This window comes from Triturus cristatus, chromosome 11, assembly GCF_964204655.1.
Source record: "Triturus cristatus chromosome 11, aTriCri1.1, whole genome shotgun sequence".
Classification (NCBI taxonomy): domain Eukaryota; kingdom Metazoa; phylum Chordata; class Amphibia; order Caudata; family Salamandridae; genus Triturus; species Triturus cristatus.
This window is the reverse complement of record NC_140594.1, coordinates 400,319,988-400,340,627: the sequence shown is the minus strand read 5'-3', so window position 1 is coordinate 400,340,627 and position 20,640 is coordinate 400,319,988. Positions and strand designations below refer to the sequence as shown.

Below are 20,640 nucleotides of genomic sequence, written 5' to 3'. Positions count from 1 at the left end.
CATCCTATGGCTGTGGTGGATTTGGAATGGGGAAGTGTGACAGGCCCTATGAAGGTAGCTGTGTCAAAGGTGCTCCCGGTCCAGTGTTTACTGGGCAATGATCTTGAAGCCTCTGTGTGGTCAGAGGTGGAGAGGGGACTCCATATGAAAATATTGGAGCTCCCTGAGTGGGTCTGTGCTGTGACTAGGTCACAGACTAGCCAGAAGGGAGGGGCTGGACACTTGGACCCTGGAACAAAGGGCCAAGCATCCAAGGACAAGGGCACTGGGCCTGGTGAGCCAGCCCAGGGAACTCCAGAGGTGCAGGAAGAATCTAACCCTGATGGGGAGGATCTGGCCTCTGAGGGAGGGACTCCATCCCCGCCAGAGCTGTCAGATTTGGCAGAACTGACAGGAGCAGGAGGACCCTCCAGAGAGGAGTTCAGTCAGGGACAGCATGACTGTCCCACCCTTGATGGCTTGAGGCGGATTGGTTCCAAGCAAGAGGAGGGGGATAACAGTGGGTTTCACAAACTCTACTGGGAAGATGGACTGCTTTATACTGAGGCCAGAAACCTCAAGGAGGGGGCCACCAGGAGGTTGGTGGTGCCCCAGAAGTACAGAGAGTTCATCCTGACTTTGAGTCATGATATCCCCTTGGCAGGACATTTGGGACAGACAAAGACAAAGAACCGGTTGGTGAACCATTTCTACTGGCCCACTATGTCTGAAAAGGTAAAGGAGTTTTGCAGCTCCTGTGTCACCTGTCAGGCCAGTGGCAAGGCAGGGGGCAAGACAAAGGTTTCCCTAATACCATGGCCAGTGGTTGGGGTTCCTTTGAAAGGGTTGGGATGGACATTGTTGGTCCCCTGGACCCACCTACTGCATCAGGGAATAGATATATCTTAGTGGTAGTTGACCACGCCACTAGATACCCTGAAGCCATACCTCTTAGAATCATTGATGCTCCTGCTGTGGCTACAGCACTGCTTGGTGTGTTCACCAGAGAGGGTTGTCCAAAAGAGGTGGTGTCAGATAGGGGCGCGAACCTCTTGTCCAGCTGTCTGACTGCTATGTGGGATGAGTGTGGTGTCAACTACAAGTTCACCACCCACTATCGCCCACAAGGAAATGGTCTTGTTGAGCAATTCAACAAAACCCTGAAGGGCATGATCAATGGGTTGTCAGAGAAACTCAGGAGGAGATGGGATATTCTCCTCCCATGCTTACTGTTTGCCTACAGGGAGGTGCCACAGAAAGGGGTTGGTTTCAGTCCTTTTGAGTTGGTGTTTGGACACCCTGTGAGGGTGCCATTGAGCCTGCTAAGAGAGTCTTTAGAGAAGCCTCTTAATGAAGCAAAGTACAATGTGCTTAATTGTGTGCTAGGCCTGAGATCTAGAATGGCGGAGTACATGTACAAGGCAAACAGGAAACTGGAGGCCAGCCAGGAGCTCATGAAGCACTGGTATGATCAAAAGGATACTATGCCTGAGTATACTCCAGGACAATTGGTGTGGGTGTTGGAGCCTGTGGCTCCCAGGGCCCTCCATGACAAGTGGAGTGGGCCCTATCCAATCTTAGAAAAGAAGGGTGAGGTTACTTATTTGGTTGACCTTGGCACCCCCAGGAACCCTCACAGGGTCCTGCATGTGAATAGATTGAAACCCCACCATGACAGGGCAGACATGACCATGTTACTGGTCACTGATGAGGGTGTGGAGGAAGAAACTGAGCCTGTGCCCGACCTCCTCTCCACTAATGTGCAAGATGGGTCAGTGGAGGGAGTTGTACTCTCTCCCGAATTGACAGATCAGCAGCACAGAGACTGTAAGCAGGCGCTGGAGCAGTTTGCTGGCCTGTTCTCTTTCACCCCAGGCATCGCTGAGTGGTGTGTGCACCACATTGACACTGGTGACAGCCTACCTGTCAAAAATAAACTGTACAGGTTGTCTGACCATGTCAGAGCCAGCATTAAAGCTGAGGTTGCTAAGATGCTGGAACTGGGGGTAATTGAACCGTCTGAGAGTCCATGGGCCAGTCCCGTGGTGCTGGTACCTAAACCTAATCCTCAGAGGGGACCCAAGGAGTTAAGGTTCTGTGTGGACTACAGAGGTTTGAATGCAGTCACAAAGACTGACGCTCACCCTATACCTAGGGCTGATGAGCTCATTGATAGGTTAGGGGCTGCTAAGTACCTGAGTACTTTTGATTTGACTTCAGGTTACTGGCAGATTGCCCTCACTGATGGAGCAAAGGAGATGTCAGCATTCTCCACACCAGAGGGACATAATCAGTTCAAGGTAATACCCTTTGGATTAAAGAATGCACCTGCCACCTTCCAAAGGTTGGTGAACAGGGTCTTGTCTGGGTTGGAACAGTTCAGTGCAGCTTACCTGGATGATATAGCTGTATACAGTTCTACCTGGGGGGATCACTTAAACCACCTAAGGGAAGTGCTTCAGGCCATGCAGCAAGCAGGCCTGACTATTAAGGCAAGCAAGTGCCAAATAGGGCAGAGTTATGTGGTGTACCTGGGCCACCTGGTAGGTGGGGGCCATGTACAGCCTCTCCAAGCTAAAATCCAATCTATTTTGGATTGGACAGCTCCTGTTACCCAGACTCAGGTCAGGGCATTCCTTGGAGTGACAGGGTACTATAGAAGGTTTGTTCAAAATTATGGGACCATTGTTGGGCCCCTAACAGAACTGACTTCTAAAAAGAGGCCCAAAAAGGTGATTTGGACCCCAGAGTGTCAGAAGGCTTTTGACACTCTGAAATCTGCTATGTGTTCAGCACCAGTGTTACTGGCCCCTGACTACACAAAATAATTTGTAGTTCAGACTGATGCTTCAGAGCAAGGGATTGGGGCAGTTTTGTCACAGCTAAATAAAGGGGGCCTTGATCAGCCGGTTGCCCTTATAAGCAGGAGGCTTCTACCCAGAGAGCAGAGGTGGAGTGCCATTGAGAGAGAGGTTTTTGCTGTGGTGTGGTCACTGAAAAAGTTCAGACCCTATTTGTTTGGGACTCACTGTCGTGTTCAAACTGACCACAGACCTCTCAGGTGGCTCATGCAAATGAGAGGGGAGAATCCCAAGCAGTTAAGGTGGTCCATTTCCCTACAGGGAATGGACTTTACAGTGGAACACAGACCTGGGGTTGCCCATGCAACTGCAGATGGACTTTCCAGGTTTTTCCACTTAGCTGATGAGGACTACCAGGGTGTAGGTTAGTAACCCATCACCTTTCGTTTGGGGGGGCTATGTTGCAAAGTCATCCTGTGCCCTGGTCACCCCCCAACTTTTTGCTGACTGGAACTGGTGGTAACTGACTCTGACTGACCCTGGGCTCTGCCTAACCAGGCCCAGGGCCAGTGCCAAGCTGAAAGGAACACATTAGAATACAGTTAAAACACCCAACATACACTAGGGCTCACTATGGTATGGTGGGGTACCCCTGTAATTGGCATGACCTACCCCATAAGCTCCTAGTATATAATAGGGCAGGGGATTGAAACTACCTAGAAGTCCCCAGTACTCTGGGGTATGGCAGTTTAGAGGCCAGCAGCTTTTTCTGCACCAGCATGTGTGCAGTGCTGAAGCCTGAGGCCAGTTTAAAAGCAGCACTGGGTGCCAGGACTGCTTTGAAAAAGTAAATTGCTGGTCAAATTCGACTTTGATGCTAGGAACACAGTAAAAGGAGAATCTGCAATATTTCTACAGATTCAGAACCCCTAAAGTCTCCTCTAGTTGCACAGGGGGTAGGGGGTCCTGTAGAAATTAGGGAAATACTTATAAAATATGTTTTCATAAGCCCTGGTGCTAGAAGACTGGCCCAAGTCATTTTCCCCATTGCAAACCCCATGGCCTATAGGTTAACATGGTAGGAAGTTAATGATTAATAAATATTGATAGGAGAGGACTAGCCGGACCATTCAAAGACTACCCAGAATGGTAGTAGTAAATCCAACATTATATTGTTGAATTTCTCCTAAAGTGTACATACAAGAAGTTATAAGACTTTCTTGTTTGTAAGTCCAAATTCAGCCTTCCAGTGGTCTGCCCTGATTGGTCAGTTAAGTGGATTAGCCAGGCTGCTTTGAAGAGGTGATAAAGAACCACTCTGCTGGGAGGGCAGTGTGCTGGTTTATAGGTATGCCAGGCCAGGAGGTGGAGTCGTAAACTATGCTCTTCAAAGCCAGAGGGAAGGCCTGGGTTTCAGTTTCACTCTGACACTCTTGACCCAGAGTCAGGGCTAGGCTTAAGGAAGGTATGTGCAGATGGTAGGGGGAGAGTCCATGGAAATAAGCCATCCCAGGGGGTGTGTTTAGCCAGCTCTTACCTCCTTGCTGGAAAATCAGCCATTATGGATTTGGAAGAATGATGCACTCTGGGACAACATAATGCCACACTCTGCAGGATGTGGTCATAACTATGAGGAGTTACCCTGCTTTCATTGGTCAGAAGTGACCTGTGGCTTGACCCAGAGAATTTTGAATAAGTATCTGAGAGGGGCAGAGCCCTCCAGATCTGCTGCTTGAAACTTGCTGAAGCAAGACTTCCACTGCTGCGAAGTTCTGCTGTGCAAAGACTTCTATGGCCTGACCTCTGAAAACTGCACCATCTGAAAACTGCAGCCCATGTGGATTACCTTGCTACAAAAGGACTAAGAAGTAGACTCTCTGCAAGCTACAGGTTAACAGAGCTCATCTGGACATCCCCAAAAAGAATCCCCAGCCTGGAGTACCAGTGGAGTTGAAAGGGTTTTGTTCAAGTGGATTGCGGAATTGAAGTTGAATACTTTGGGACCCGCAAGCAGAACTTCAGGAAGGAGTTCTAACTGGACCCGCCTGCTGGAGAAGGCGGCACTGCACAGGGGTGAGTTATTCTCCAGGACAGTTTCTAAAGGTGTGTCCCTGTCAGAGAAAACAAAATGACTAAAAGGGGCACTGTTGGTTTCTAAGCACTAGAAAGTGACTAATCTTTAAACATTCATATCTCTGGTTCCTTACAGTGGATTTTTTTCATTTGGTGTCATTTAAAAGATAAAAATATTACCTATTTTTATAAATTGGTGTTGGATTTTTATTTTGTGTTGTGTCTTAATTATTTACTGAAAAGGTGTTTTTAAATGCTTTACATACCTGTCTTTGAAGTTAAGCCTGTCTGCTCGCAGCCACGTTACCAAGGGTTGAGCATAGGAATAATTTTCTAAGACCTATGCTGGGTCCTATCATGTGTTAGTGGCCTTATTGCCAGTGGCAGACCTACATTTGCCCCTACCAAGAACCCACTTTCCAACATATACTATCTTTTGTCCAATAAATACAAACGTTCTGAAGGAAATGTGGCCTATTTTAATGCTTAAAGTCTGCTTTTTATTATTAGTTGCCACCAAACTACTTCGACTTATATGCAGCCTATGGGACATTCTAAGATTACATTAGAAGCTTTTTGTTTTTTAATATCGACCTTCACGGTTTTACATGCCAAACTGCTGATAAGGGATCGCATATCTTTTATATTTATGTATCATAATCCAGATGACCTTCATTTTAACAGTCAAAGCGGCTTTTTTCACAGTAAATAAATATTGAACTGCCATCGCTAATTATTTTTGCAATAGAAAACAAAATCTGCTTTTTATAGTCACTTGGCCCTCGTTGAAAAGATCGGATGCATTACATTAGCAACGCATTCACTGCATGCTTTTATTCTAGCTGGTATTCACTCTGGTGAACTAAAAATGATAATTAGTGGTACAGTTATCTCATGGGGCATTTATGTGTACAAAAGACTGAAGCAAGAGGAGAGGATGGGGGGTGTGCACCGTAAACTCAGTAGCAAGTAAACTTGCACATACATTTTGCCGTGGTCCAGATGCCTCACTTCCGCCTTCCACACCACCCACCGTCCTGGCTTCTAACCACATCTCACAACACAGAGAAGCATCGCAAAGAGGAAGAATACACGAAAGCCATATTTTGCTCCTCATTTTTGCATGATAACATATGGTTCTCTGCAGAAGCGCAGGGATCGAAAAATCATAAAAATGTTACTAACTTGAATAATCTACTCGACCTAATTGTAATGTACTTGACCAGTGAACTGGTCTCATATTGTGTGATCCTAGGAAAATATTTTGCATTATGGAGCCGCCTTTTTCATTATTGACACATACGAGTGCACCTTCAAATATGCAAGTTCACTATTTCTGCTGTTCCAAAAAACTTTGTATTTACTAGACTGTTTGCTTCATGTATAACAAGAATCGAGCCAATATATATAGGGTACACATGATCCCTGGCTTGCCTCTTTGGGCCAGATACGTGACCATTTTTTGCGGTCACAAATGGGAAATCGGCCTGCTTGCAACAGCAAACAAGCATCTGCAATGCAATAGGTCTCGCATTTACGCAAGTTTGAGCTATTGGCATTGTAAATGACAATGCCTTTTATTTATGTTTTGGTTTTTAAAACATGAATAAAAGGCATTGTCATTAACAATGCCAATAGCTGAAACTCTTGCAAATGCCAGACCCATTGCATTCCAATGCTTGACCCTCCTGCCCCGTCTGCAGTAAGAGAAACTCATTAAAGAAAATAGTGCTTCTAGACTAAAGAATACATACCATGTAAGGGAAACATCCTTCACAACGAGGGCATTGCTTCGCAATGCCTTTACATCGCGGGCATTACAATGCAAGCTGTTACAACGACTTGCGCTGGATGGCGCTCTAACCTAACGAATAGTATGATTTACTATCCCAACACCTTCCCTTCTGTATATAGACTGGAGTTGGAATAGTAAATCATACTATTCCTAAGTCCAACGCCCTCCAGCGCAAGTTGTTGTAACGACTTGCATTGTAACAAATGCGATGTAAAGTACCGTGTTGTAAATGTATGCGTAGTAACATCATACATTCACCATGCAACAATCGAAGTAAATGGGCCAGTCCTCATGGGAAGTTACAAATGAAGACAAGGCCGTGCTAAGGAGGGACTAACAAGCCTAATAACGAATCAGAAGCCAGCATTTACGAAGGACAATGGCATAAGTCAATGACAAATATTAGCGGAGAGTGTGCGGAACTTTAAGTACATATTCCAACACAGCATGGCTCACAGAGCAGCGCATGCGATGCCCAGGCTCGACCTAAAAAAGGTGGTGGCATGCACAAACGCTATTTTGCGAGTAGGTGACTTGTAAAATAGTGTTTGCAAGTCGCTATTAGGAAGGGGCATGCCAAGGGCGCCCCCTCCTAATAGCGAGTCAGAATGGCATGTACCATTGTTTTGAGACCGCATACGTGGTTGCAAAACACTCAAAGTTTGCTGCCTACTTGAAGTAGGTGGTAAGCCACTTGCAAACAGAAAGGGTTCCCCAGGGGACTCCTTCCCTTTTGTGAATGGGTGCGAAAAAAAATTGAGTGCAGGCAGTGGTCCCAGGGACCACTGCTTGCCCTTAAAAAATAAAAAAAATTCATTTTTTTAAATGCATCCTGTTTTCCTTTAAGGAAAACGAACTGCATTTGAAAAGAAAAAGTTGCTTTATTGAAAAATCAAACACACACATGGGAGTCTGCTGTCCCTAGCAGGCCACCATCCCTGTGCTTGCAGGCCATTCCCAATGGGTCTCCAATTGTAACCAGCCTCATGAATATTAATGAGGCAGGTCCCTTGCGACCCATTTGAGAATCCCAAATAGTGTCTCAGACACTGTTGTACGTTCCATTTTGCGAATCGCAAATTACGAGGCGCAATTTGCGACTCGCAAAATTAAATGGTCATACATCTGGCCCTTAGTTCACTAATAGCACTGAAATCTGGGCAGGAGCAGTAATAATTCCCAGTTCACGTTGAAAAACTCACTTTTCATAATATATTACTAAAGCATGATGTGGTAGTGCACTGTCATTTACAGATAGCACATTTTCAATTGAAATTGCCACAAAACTTTCCCAGTAACATGTAGTTTCACTGATAATAGTGCATAAATAATGTTTGGAAATTGGGTTTCAGCAAAAATATTTAAAACTTGCACATCACCAAGTAAAGTGTTCTAATTTGTTTTGAGCCTATATTATTTTTTTACCACAGAATTACAAAAATGTGTCTGCCTAAATAGTGAAATATATTTGAACTGTTTGAACAGTTCACTTAGCTGTTTCAGTGTTGTATTAGAAAAAAGCCTGACATCTTACAGCCTTTAATTTCACATGCTTTGCACAGTCCAATTGTAACACAGTTCACTTTTCAAAATCCTCTAACTTCAGTCACAGAAAGAAAAATAAATGTAGAATGACAAACTGACTTTCGACCTCTTTCTCTGAAAGCCAGCAAATTTGACAAGATAACAAGATTTAAAGTAATCTTTATTGCTCTTTCACTTTGTGAGCAATAAAGATGCCTTTAAATCTTGTTATCTTGTCACATTTGCTCCACTTTCACAGACAGGTCAAAAGTCAGTTTGTCTTCCACAGACCGTAGAAGATTTTCAGCTGCCAGAAAGGGTGAGTAGTCCCTAAAAATAGCTCATCCTGACAATGCAAGTGGGTTTTTCAAGCCCTGAAGTGCTATAGAAAGTTACATTCATTCCCACACATCTGTGAGCTGTTGATTCAGGGAAAATGCATGCAGTTAGACAGAAGTATGTTAGAAGTATGCCCCGGGTTTAAAGAAAGAAAACACTGCAATTTAACCCATGCATTCCCTAAAATATTGGAGAATGGAAAGGTTTACGTGTGTTCGGGAAGAAAAAGGCAGAGGAAAAGAGCTGCACAAAAACATGCCATACCTCCGACAGTAAGTTCAAATAAAAAAAAACAGAAGGGTAACAGAAACCAGACAGCACGTTGTGCAAATAAATACAAATGTTGCTTCCCGAGCGCTGAACAGCCATTGTAGATAAATTAATGGTGGATTTCGACAGAGGAGCACTGGTTCTCTTAAACAGAGGCCGGGGAGGAGGGGCTAGTGTTAGAGGCGGGTCTACTGAAACTGCATGGAGCGCAGCCGAATGGAGGGCAAACATCTGGTAAGATGTGGGGCTTTATTTTAAGTTCATAAATTTATAACATAATGTGTTCATCTGCCGTGAGCTTCTTTTAAATAAATAAACTAACAGTAATGATTATTTTTGTACTTTTAAATTAAAGACTCATAAAAATGCATGCAATGTAGAAAGAAGCACGTCACAAAGCACAGCGTGCAAAGTATGCCCCGGGTCGAAAAAAAGAACACTGCACTTTAACCTGCGCATTCACTAAAAGTTTGGAGAATGGAAAGGTTTACATGCTTAGGTGGGGGGGCAAATGGAAGGAATGAGGAAAAGAGCTGCCTCCACCACCCCGCCTCACATCTAAGTCCACATTCTCGCAGCCTCCATATCAAACCTCTGACAGCAAGTACAAATAAAATAGGGGCGAGGGAAGTGGTAAGCAAGGACAACGGGGAGGGAGTAAAGGCAACATGACAAGGGTTGCGCTTACGCTCAGAGCAGATCATAAATATACATAAAGGGAAGCAGAGCGCCAGCGGGCAAGCAAGAAATTGTGCGGGAGCATTGAATAGCAAAAACAGAAATATTGAAAAAATAAGTCCAACAAACAAAGGATACATAAAGCCGACAGTAAGGGTACATGTAACAGGGGCAGTCGCCACGAAAGTGAAAGCCCGCCCAAAGGTGGGACAAACAACAGCGTTTCACGAATAAAAAGAATACAATTTTAAAAGGCACCCAAACTAACAAATGTAAAGGGGTGAGTGTGGCCTTTACCCAGCGGTATTACAGCATGCCTTGCAGAGCAGCGCATGCGTGCTATCTATAGGCCCGACCTAAAAATAAATTGTTTGCATACACTATGATTTTGCAAATCACGTGGGTTGACAGCTCAAAGTGGTTTCGTATATCTGGACTTGTCTTTTGTAATAGTTGATCTGATAAATTGTCCTCCATCATCATTATCCCTTCCCCTTTTGAGTCTTTCCCCCGGAAGTGTCTGGAGATTCTAGTTAGCATCTTTACTACTCCATTTTGCGCACAACCAGCGCAGGGAGCGAAGCGATGCAATTGGGGCTCGGACAGGTCTAGATGCCAAACGTGCAATAGAGGAGGATGTGGGCTGTGTCTAACTGCAGAAATCATTCTTTCGTGAACGCTCTTTCCTTGTTTTTTAATTTTATTCTCTGCTTTCCACATTTCCTTTCTGCTGACCCCTCCTGTCCATCTTTCCTGTCCCCCTCACAATTTTGAGGTGGCTCTCTGTGATGTAGCGTGCTATACAAGCAGCCAGTAAAACACATTCATCCACTATCAAAAAGCACACATCTTGTATAAATACATGTTCATATTTTATAAAGGAATTATAATCTGTCTGCAACCACCTCAGATTAGCATGTTGCACCTTTTGTATTTAGTACGTATATACAGGACCTGGAACTACTCAGGACTAACCCAGCAGCTTGAAGGGTCCTAGTTGGCCAAAACCACATAACAGCTAAAAAAAGAAAACAAGCATTTACAAACATGCAATAGGCATTAAAAGTTTAAAAGTAATAAAAAGTAAAAATATGCTTGAGTAAGGCTGGAATGCATAAGTTTGGAAACAAAAGTAAGTAAATATCTATCTCAAAAATAAATTACAATTTTAAAATTTGAAAGCAGAGATTGTCCCACCAGTCTTGTCACTGACGTGGAATATTTTCCAGGTGGATGTGCTCATTTGCGCGAGCAAAATGACGTAATTCAAAGTAAAAAAAAAAAAAGAGTTCTAATATCAGTCCTTCCCCAAGACTCCCACAGGCCAAAAGGAGCTCATGTACCAGTGATGTCAAACACTGGGCCTTGGAACTGTTCACTCTTTAAGTACCCCTGAGAAGGGGAAGCAGACATCGTTAATTACCCTAGTATGTGCCATTTCAATGCTTCCACAGGAGAATCCATCAACTCATAACCACCGCTTGTATAGAAAATTTATTTATTAATTTTAAATAACTATAAATACAATATTAACAATAAATATATATTTTAAAAAGTATGTTACAAATACACAGATGAGGTCACTGCATGGGTCTCTATCATTACACATGTATGCATTACTTCTTTTTAATCTTCCAAATGTCGGTAATGTTGTCTTTGTTCACAGGAGACCGAGTTAGGAACCAGAAGTGCGCTTCAACAACACTCTCAGGTAGTCAAAAGCTTGGAAATGTTTTTTTAGTTTAATTCCTTTGGAATCGGTGCTCATCAAGTCACTTCTGGGCATGGATACAGAAGCGTAGCCAGTGTGTCTTTAGCCCTACTGGAAGGAAATGGCCCCTGACTGCTGTTTCAATTGTAAATTACAGCAATAATCAGGGTTCAGTGAGTCCCTCAGGCCTCTGCGCCCTGGTGACACTGCACTTGCTACACCAATGGAATCTACACCCACGCAGAAATAAGTGTTTCTCGGATCTGAGACAAAAAATCTCAAATGGAAATGGGTGCACTATCCCATTTGATCTTAGAAATTCATAGAAAATACTGCAAAACCGGTCCCCGGAGTCGTATGTGTGACATACACGTGTGGGAACCTTTCCAGCCTCCGGAACATGACATGTACTTGGTACATACATAAACGCTGTCTTTCTCCAGAGTGTCTTACTGCTATCGGAACTGTCCGTGTCGCCGTCATTTGCTCTGTACTTAGTACATACGGTGAGGGTGTCGGTAGGGCAGCCTCTTATTCTTTAATGAGCTTGAAGTTCTGGATGGCGCTTTGGCTCTGGCTCACTGTTACCGGTTCATTCGGGTTCTGAGACGTGCTGATGAACCACCCGGGGCTTGTGGCTGACTCGAAAGAGCTACTGTTGGACTCATCCACCTTGAAGAAAAGGAAGCGCAGGAGATCGGTCTTGATGGAGGTCAAGATCCCACTCACTTCCTGTGGGGAGAAAAAGGGCATCAGATTAGATGGGCCTGGAGTAGAGAAGAGTGTCCTCTGATAACCTTGAAACAGTTCTGAGGGTTGCATCTATGGGTAATTGGTCCTTTAGTGTGTGGAGACCCGACTTTCAGGTGCAGAAGAGCAAGTGGCATGATAGGTCTGTGCCACAAAAAGAGGGACTTGGGCAAACGCAGATAAAGTGTCTACCTGAGGATGCTGTGGGAATTATAGGACACCTGAAGTGTGGGTCTTGCAGTAAAGGGGAGGTGGACCTCATATGTGGGTACGTCAAGGTGAGGTGGGGATCCTGGAGCGCCTGCAGAGTAGGCCTCGAGGGAAAGAAGAGGAGGGCCCCTGGCTCGTGGATGTCAAAGGATAGACATTAAAGTGCAGAAGGTGTTGTAGGTCCCTCAAAGTGGTCCACAAGGTTCAGAGTAGGCCTGGGTGTGAAATTCCACACTGCTCTGAGAAATTTTCCCGTGCCGCGTATAGCACGGAGTTACAAAAAACTCTGCAGAGCATTGTGGAGTTTTTTCTCACTGGCAAGTTGGTGAGCACGAGTGAAGAAAATATGAATCCAGATTACCTCCTGCAAGAACCTTTCTGTTCGTGTTGAGGAAGCTACTGCTCGAGGAGAATATCTACTCAAGCGGCAGAAATAAGGAGCGCCCTCTTGTGCCGCATGTGGGGACAAACGCCTGGCGCTAAAAATCAGCACAAACAGCGCAACGTAACTCACTCTGCCGCTTGCTAAACTCTGCGTAGCGCAGTGGAGTTTTTTGGCCACTTCACGGAGTTCAGAGGAGGTCAAGTATCTGAAGGTAGCACTAAAGTTGGCTGAAGGGATGGGAGCTGATGAAATCCTGGCAACCACATTTAGGAGCGGAGAGTGGCCACATTGGAATTCTCGACCTCGGGATGAAGGGAGGGGATACAGGCAGCACAAGTGTAGACGTTAAGGGGATGCATAAAGGTATAAACCACCAGGTGCAGGTAAGATGCCTCCAATGTGGAACTCCAGCTGCAGAGGGCATTGGCAGGACCTTAGGTGTGGAGGACTTCTTGGTGCAGCGAGAACTGGGATGTGCGTAAGGGTGTCCCTTAAAATAGTGGGGGATCATGAGGGCTCCAAAAGATACGGCTTAAGGTGCAGGTAGAGCACAGGGTAGGGAATACAATCTTTTGTTCTTGCCAAATATGAACAATTCTCCTACTACACCAATTACAGACCTCCATAGCGCTCATGTCTTCTCTGACCTGAACAGATCCTTGTGACAGGTGAAGTCAGAGATGAAGCACTAGAAATTTGGATATCCGAATGTAGACAGAGGAAGATGAATTCTGAGCCTTGAATTACAAGAAGGCCTTGGGGGACACAAAGTCAGGTGTACATGGAAGGGGTGGGAACCAGAAGCAAGTGTAAGTGCATGGCACAACTGTGCAGGAGTATCGATAGATTATTACAGCCCTGACTGCACACAGGCAAGAGTTTTTGGGAGCACCAGCCCCTTCCTGCTCACCTCCAAGCGTAGCTCAGGCGTCGTTCCAACCATCACACATGACAGGTAGAGCTGTTTTCCCACGATGCCCAAGGTAACAGGCCGCTTCTTGTCCCCAGGAGGTGAAGTGTAAAAAGACATGTTCAGCTTTACTGCAGAGGAGAGGAGAGGAGAGAGTGGTTAATAGCAAGGCCCTTTTATAAAAATGGGCAGGGTGCCAGGTTATTACAGCACCGCCACGTATGAACTCCACATGACCCCCAAGAGAATCAAAGAAGGCAAAAAAGCCAGTGATATGCCAGAGTTCACACTGCAAATCATATTAAATATCCTTGAAATCAAATTGATTTCTGTGAATCTAATGTCCCATTCCATTCTTTCACCTCATGAGTTATCTTAATAGCAGTTTGAGAAAGGCTTGCAGTTCCGGGGGTGCCAGCCCTCATCCATGGTTTGATAAATCTTTAAAGACCTGGCTCTTTGCCCTTTAACTTTCTTTAGAGGGTTGATACTGCCATTTCTCTCTGACAGTGGTGCCATCTTAGCGCCTTGATGCCTTTGGGCAATTGTTCACGCTTTACAAGTTGGTCATTCATTCATTCATGCATCAAAGCACGGCTCCTCACCTTGACGTTCGGCGTTAGGCCCCTGCAGGTGTAGGGCCACTAGCTGGGCCTGTCCAGAGAACTCATTCAGGGCGAGAGACTTGTTGTCAGTGTCAGTAATGCGCTGCTCGGTGCTGGAGAAATACCGGTACACTGATTCAGCCATAAAAGTGTGCTCGAACGTCTGGATGGAAATGTCATCTGAAAAGAGGTGAGAAACAGACATGGTGAGTGCGAGGTCCCTGGAAAAGCAGTGGACCAGCCGCTGAGAAGAATCCTTCTGAGCCCGGTCCTCTTTGGAAATACAGTATTACAGATCAGGTTGAGGTGAAAAGGAGCCATGCAGCCTCTGAAGTGAGCCACTGCCTTGAAGCTGAAGAGTCCCCCCTTACAACACCTAGGTGCACCCTCATGTGGCAGGAAAGACCGCCCCCTTCTGGAATTCCTCTTCACATGTTCCTTAACCCTCGACAGAAGCCCCCCCGAATGGAGATTTTTTTGGGGTGGAACTTTACCCAGTTCAAATTTTGCAGATCCAATGATCCTGGAGGATTTTTTTTGTTTTACTTAACAGAGTGTGCCACTTAAAAACGAACCCAGTTCTTGCTGTGATTTGAAAGTAGTCACATTCATTTTTAAGGCTAAAGAATACCTGTTGTACTAAATCTAATCACAAATTATTCAATCACAATCTTTTACAGGTGACATCTCACCTTCCACCAGGATGCTGCCAAAGATCTCCAGCAGATCGCTGTCTCCGAAGTGACACCCGTCAGCGGCATTGAACACCCCTCGCCTCATCTTCTCCACCGCCACCACGACCACCACTGCTCTGCGGAAGGCGGAGGGCTCCTTCAGGTTGGTCACCTTCACCCTGATGGTTGGCCTGCAGCTGGTGCGGTCCCCTGGACAGGAGCCCCAGCTGGCATCTACCTTTGAGGCCTGTGGGCACGAAGAAGAGTGAGACATTACTGACTGAGAAACAGGGCAGTGCACAGTTGTGACGTCACTGCAGGGTGCCAGATCGGAAAGCATGCATGAAAATTGGTTACATTTGTTACACAAAAGTTGTCATTCGTTCACCAATGATATGTAGGGCACCAGTTTCCTCTCCTGTTGCTGAGTCTCAGTGGGCAAAGGGGGCGCTGGCACAGCCTGGTAGAGTCTTAGCAGTCTGGGAGCCTTAGGAGACTGGTAAGAGGGTGCGGGTGAATCACTGACATGGCCCTTTGGTGTCACAGCATGTGTGTGACATAGTAACAGAGCCCATGGTTCTGTATGGCCCATGACGTGATACAGTGGTGAAACTTCCGGATAGGAGTACTAGAATTGCTTTAGCACAGGATGCTGCTTCACTTCACTTGACAACAGGGGAAGCCCTATTACTGGGAAATAATCCCGCGACAACCATTTTGCCTCACTAAAAATTACATATTCGCAAAATGCCCCAGCGGAAAGGAAGGATGCCAGAAAATAAGAAAACTGTGCCTCACTCAAATATGGCTGATTGGGAATCGTGCCCCCACAATAAGCAAGTCCTCCACGCCTCCAAATAAGGCCAGGAAAGCATCTCTCAAACCAGGAGTGAGTTCACTCTCCCGATCTAGAGTGCACACTCCCGATATGGAGTGAACTCTCCCAATCGAGTGGAGTCAAGGGACTTATGATCACGCATGTTAAAGCCTTCATTCCTCTTCCTTCACCCTCTTGCATACTGACTTTAGGCTGTTTTCCAACCGTTCATGAAATAGTTCATCTTTTAACGTGATAGCAGATTTTGAAAGTGTGAAATAAAGAAGGCTTTTGTCTAGAGGGCATGAATGAACGAATGAATGAACTAAGGGATTCGTAAAGCCCGTCAGGTACTCAGAGGAGTGTTTGGAGGTACTCAAGAGTGTTGAGGAGCCAATAGGCAACCCGGTGGGTGACGAGGGTGATGCGTGTAAAATCCAGCACCCATGCAGTAAAATAATCGGTTTGTAATCCTAGATTAATGAATAAAGTAAGCAATAAGCCCACAACATTTTAAGACACTGCCGAAACACTTACCATCATGTCACAGATACCGTCTGCTTCATAGAAGGTTTCATACGATTCACTGTAAATATATCAGAATGAGAAATATTAGTACTTTGTGTGATTTTTGCATATAATTTTCTATTGGAGCATGAATATATGCCATTATAACCCATATCAATAGTGGCAATTTTAGCAGCCGTGGAAGGATTTACAAACAAGGGTCCTAACAAGATTTGAGCGGTAACCTGGAGGTGATAGACGGTGCTCCGTTGTAGGAACTGGACGTGCTACTGGGATCAGACCTCGAGACCCCCAGGCCCAGGGCAGAACTCTGCTGCATGTACATTGACCCAATCACCTATTTTATGGAGTTTGAATACACCCTCCGAGTTATCTTACTGGCATGAGGGCCTGAGCTCTGCTGGTTACAAACATATCTCTGCAGCTGGTGCTGTATGACCCCAGGCTGCTTGACATACTTTTAAGTGCACAGTTATTAGGTTTATGAGTTTATTTTCAACATTCGAATATATTCTCAAAATGTCCTATGCCATGGCATTTTCCTGCTCTAGTACCTGCCCATGGAAGTTCCAATGGTCTGCAACCTCCTCGCTATAGAGGTCTGTACCGACAGGGGAAGGTGACCTGGTACATGTGCATTACATAGTCAGACACCAGAAGGTAAGGACACGTTAGTACCTGTAGCTCTCCATCAGCTCTGCGTCCATCTCCGGCACCAGCGACATTTTGGCGGTTCCTGCAGGTAAACAACACGAAACCGTAAAGATATGTTGATCCACTGACCATACAAATAATGTCACCAGAAGTCCTTTTAACATGCATACACCCCCTCGATACCTTCATAACATGATAAAGGTTTGGATCTGCTGCACTAGATATGGTAAACCGCAGTCCTTCTACAGGTATAGCACCATGAACATGGTGAAAAGACTGCTGTCCCCAAAAAGCTTTTGAAAATGGAAGCAGCGCCAGCTGCTGGGCTTAAAAACAAAAAGCACCGCTGTACTGCAATGGGCTGCTTTGTCCTGCAGGACAATAACATTATCATTATTTAAAATACAGCCTTCTTGCAGGACTGGTAACTGCTCCACTCCCACAGGGTTAAATATAATAACTAGCATTAGAAAATTCAGTAGATTTGTAGTTGGCAAGCATTCATTTCATTATTATTATAAACATGTAATATGCATTAACAGTTTAAAAGTAATGAAAAAGTAAAAGATTATGTCCAACTTTGATGTGCCTAAATTTAGAACAATATTAATAACAACGACAAAAAAATACAACATATGAAATTAATAAAGAATTGAAAACGCTTGGACTGAAGTGGACTAATTTTTAGCAAACAAATGATGGACAGAATGCTGACAATGCAACCATTCTCCCCCAGTCAAAAGATCTGGGTTAAATCCATTGTTTGTTTGCCCACTACGCCACCCCAGTTTGGACCCGGCCATATGCAAATCAGTCTTGACCCTGTGCCTCATGGGAACAGTCCAGACCGAACTGACAGGCCAGGTCCTCCCTGGACCGGAAACAAGCATCCTGTGACCGGTTTCAGGGTATGTCACCCTTCTTAAGCTAGGCTAGCTTGAATCCAGTGGCAAAGTGAGCAAGGGACCCACGTCTGGGCAGCATATGGCTGGGTCCAAGGATGTTTGTTTCCAGTCCAGGGAGGACCTGGCCTGGCAGTTGGGGTTGGACTGTTCCCATTGGGGCACAGGGTCAAGACTGATTTGCATATGGCTGGGTCCAAACTGGAATGGCATGGTGAGCAAAAAAATGATGGATTTAGGCCCAGATCTCTGTATTGGGGTGAATGTATGACATTGTTCTGCATTCTGTCCATCAATTGTTCTTTTTGCATTTCTCACCCCGAGTGGGACAGGTATGCCAAGACGTGGGTCCCGTGCTCTCCATGCCACTGGAGTCAAGCTATCCTGGCTGATGAGGGCTGAAAGCCCGAAACCGGTCCTAGGATGCTTGTTTCCAGTACAGGGAGGACCTGGCCTGGCAGTTCGGGCTGGACTGTTTCTATGGGGCGCAGGGTCAACACTAGGGGTGGGTGGAATTTGCACAGTTGCCCTATGCAAATTATTGCGAAATTGCTCTAAATCTCCGCGAGCAGGCGGGGTCCAAGGATGTTTGTTTCCAGTCCAGGGAGGACCTGGCCTGGCAGTTGGGGTTGGACTGTTCCCATTGGGGCACAGGGTCAAGACTGATTTGCATATGGCTGGGTCCAAACTGGAATGGCATGGTGAGCAAAAAAATGATGGATTTAGGCCCAGATCTCTGTATTGGGGTGAATGTATGACATTGTTCTGCATTCTGTCCATCAATTGTTCTTTTTGCATTTCTCACCCCGAGTGGGACAGGTATGCCCAGACGTGGGTCCTGTGCTCTCCAAAGCCACTGGAGTCAAGCTATCCTGGCTGATGAGGGCTGAAAGTCTGAAACTGGTCCTAGGATGCTTGTTTCCAGTCCAGGGAGGACCTGGCCTGGCAGTTCGGGCTGGACTGTCCCATTGGGGCGCAGGGTCAAAAATGATTTCCATATGGCTGGCTCCAAACTTGAATGGCATGGTTAGAAAAAAAACGATGGATTAGGCCCAGATCTCTGTACTGGGGTGAATGTATGACATTGTTCTGCATTCTGTTCATCAATTGTTCTTTTTGCAAGTGGACTAATTTTTAGGCAGATGTATGCAAGCAAAATTGTGGAGGCCGCCCCTGAAGAGGGCGGGCGCCATGGACCCTTAAGGACCGGTCTAGGTGACTGCCCGGTGGTCACATCAAAGGGGATGTATCCCCGCACACTCCCAGGTATGGCCAAAAAGGGCACAGGTATTGGAGGTTTAAACTTCAAGCCCCCCCCACCCCCGTGCCAGGTTATATTGAAAATAAAGGAGACGCTTGCTAAGAGAGGCAATATCCCATGAAGTACGGTGTGTCTGACGGCTTCAAAATGTGAGTAACCCTTGCACATACCAATGGAGATCGAGATATAATTATAAGCCTCTCTGCATGAATAAGAATATGTATTTCTGAGTTTTGGGTCGATACATATCAGCATGTTTTCCCTGGTGAAATGGTTTGGTATATGTAGATTTTTGAGACGCAAAACACTAAAATGTGCATGACTCCTAATTTCCCTGGTAAAAACCCATAATATGAGCTATTTATCACACTTTATACATTCCGAACCCAGGGTCGCTTTTTGCAGTTTGTTAAAAGTGAAGGACTCGAGAAATGTGGCGTCCTCAAACATGCTCACTGCCCCTCTCTTAAAAAGAGGTACAGTGGTGCACATCAGGAGCGCGTGAAACCTCATACATCCAAGGTCGCACCCTCCAGAACGCTCGAAGCTCATCCCCTTAAAAAACAACACAAGTGGTCCAAGGTGAGCACTTAAGAAATACTGAGGTCTCAGTAAATCCAGATGTTTTTTACCCCCTCTGCCCTCTCTAAATGCAGGGAGCGGGGGTTTAAAAAGACGGTCTGGGAGGGGGTCATCAAAGTTCATGTCTACTGTACCTTCCCAGACGCCACAGAATATGAACCCCTCATTTGCCGGTACTATTGGAAAAACACACATATCTAAAGTCGTGCACAATACTTACTGTGTGGACTTCTGCTGCTGACTGAAGACCAAGGGGTTGGAGTCTGCTGGTTCCGAAGGGCGCTCTCTCTCACGCGCTCGTCTTTCTGAAGAGGGTCTGTGCGTTCACCTTTTCCTGAGAGAAAGGTGCTTTACCGACGGCCTGTCCGGGTCTGCGCTTTCCTGTCTCCTCTGCAGGGAGCCTGCGTGTGTCACTGTGAGCAACTAGCTTGAATCTGAGTCCCGCCACTCGCCCCTCCTCCTTATATTGTAAACCCAGCACGCCCTGGGAATTTCCTCCTGCTAGGGGCTGGAGCAGGAAGTGTTTACGCAAGGGAGGCGCTGCCCGGCAATGAACCCGGGTACAAGGGCAGTTTCAATAATTGAAAGAAGTGGGAAGTGCGGAGAGAAGTGAAGCGTGTCGTCTCCGAAAGGGAGGGCCCCCAGGCTGCTCTCTGAAGTGTTTGCACAGTTCGTCAAGGGTTCGGGCGGCTCCTGTGGAGAACCCTTGATGTACTAACAATCCCAACAAGCATTTGCAATGCAATGGGTCTCGCATTTACGAGAGTTTGAGCTATTGGCATTATAAATGACAATGCCTTTTATTTATGTGTTGTTTTTAAAACAGATACATAAAAGGCATTGGGCCATATGTATCATTTCAAATTGCGATCGCAAACGCCGACATTTGCAGAATTTCAGCGATCGCAATTGGGCTTAGTGATACGTAGGAATGAAAAACTGCCTCGCAAAATAAGGAATCGCAATGCAATGTAAGAAGCACAGAAAAAGTGCAATTTGGCCTTAAGGAATCGCAAATTACCACCAACTTCAAGTTGGTGGTAATTTGCGATTTCTTTGAAAAATGCACTTTTTTGCATTTTTCAAAGTGCCATGTGGTGCACAAATGTGTGCCACATGTGCACAAATGCACATTTCAGGGGTGCAACAGGGTGTCCTTTTGACACCCTGGCACCCTTGAAATTGCATTCTC

At 45.6% G+C, this 20,640-nt stretch overlaps 1 protein-coding gene across 1 annotated transcript; it reads right to left on the bottom strand.

Moving 5' to 3' along the window:
• Nucleotides 1-11,184: 11,184 nt before the first annotated feature.
• On the bottom strand, nt 11,185-19,884 carry LOC146784296 (interleukin-1 beta-like). Its single transcript, XM_085635542.1, has 7 exons — nt 19,669-19,884; nt 16,728-16,785; nt 16,059-16,107; nt 14,723-14,951; nt 14,031-14,210; nt 13,426-13,556; nt 11,185-11,902 (listed from the first exon to the last, which is right to left on the bottom strand). Exons 2-7 carry the CDS (start codon nt 16,772-16,774, stop codon nt 11,702-11,704), a joined length of 837 nt encoding a protein of 278 aa, XP_085491668.1. The 5' UTR covers nt 16,775-16,785; nt 19,669-19,884; the 3' UTR covers nt 11,185-11,701.
• Between the last annotated feature and the right edge of the window lie 756 nt (nt 19,885-20,640).

Excerpts from the sequence above, each read along its gene's own strand:
- LOC146784296 (XM_085635542.1), bottom strand. The coding sequence starts at position 16,774 with ATGTCGCTGGTGCCGGAGATGGACGCAGAGCTGATGGAGAGCTACAG. Across the intron at positions 13,557-14,030 it reads GCCTAACGCCGAACGTCAAG|TAAAGCTGAACATGTCTTTT; the intron begins GTGAGGAGCCGT and ends TCTCCTCTGCAG. Across the intron at positions 11,903-13,425 it reads CGCCTGAGCTACGCTTGGAG|GAAGTGAGTGGGATCTTGAC; the intron begins GTGAGCAGGAAG and ends TTCTCCCCACAG.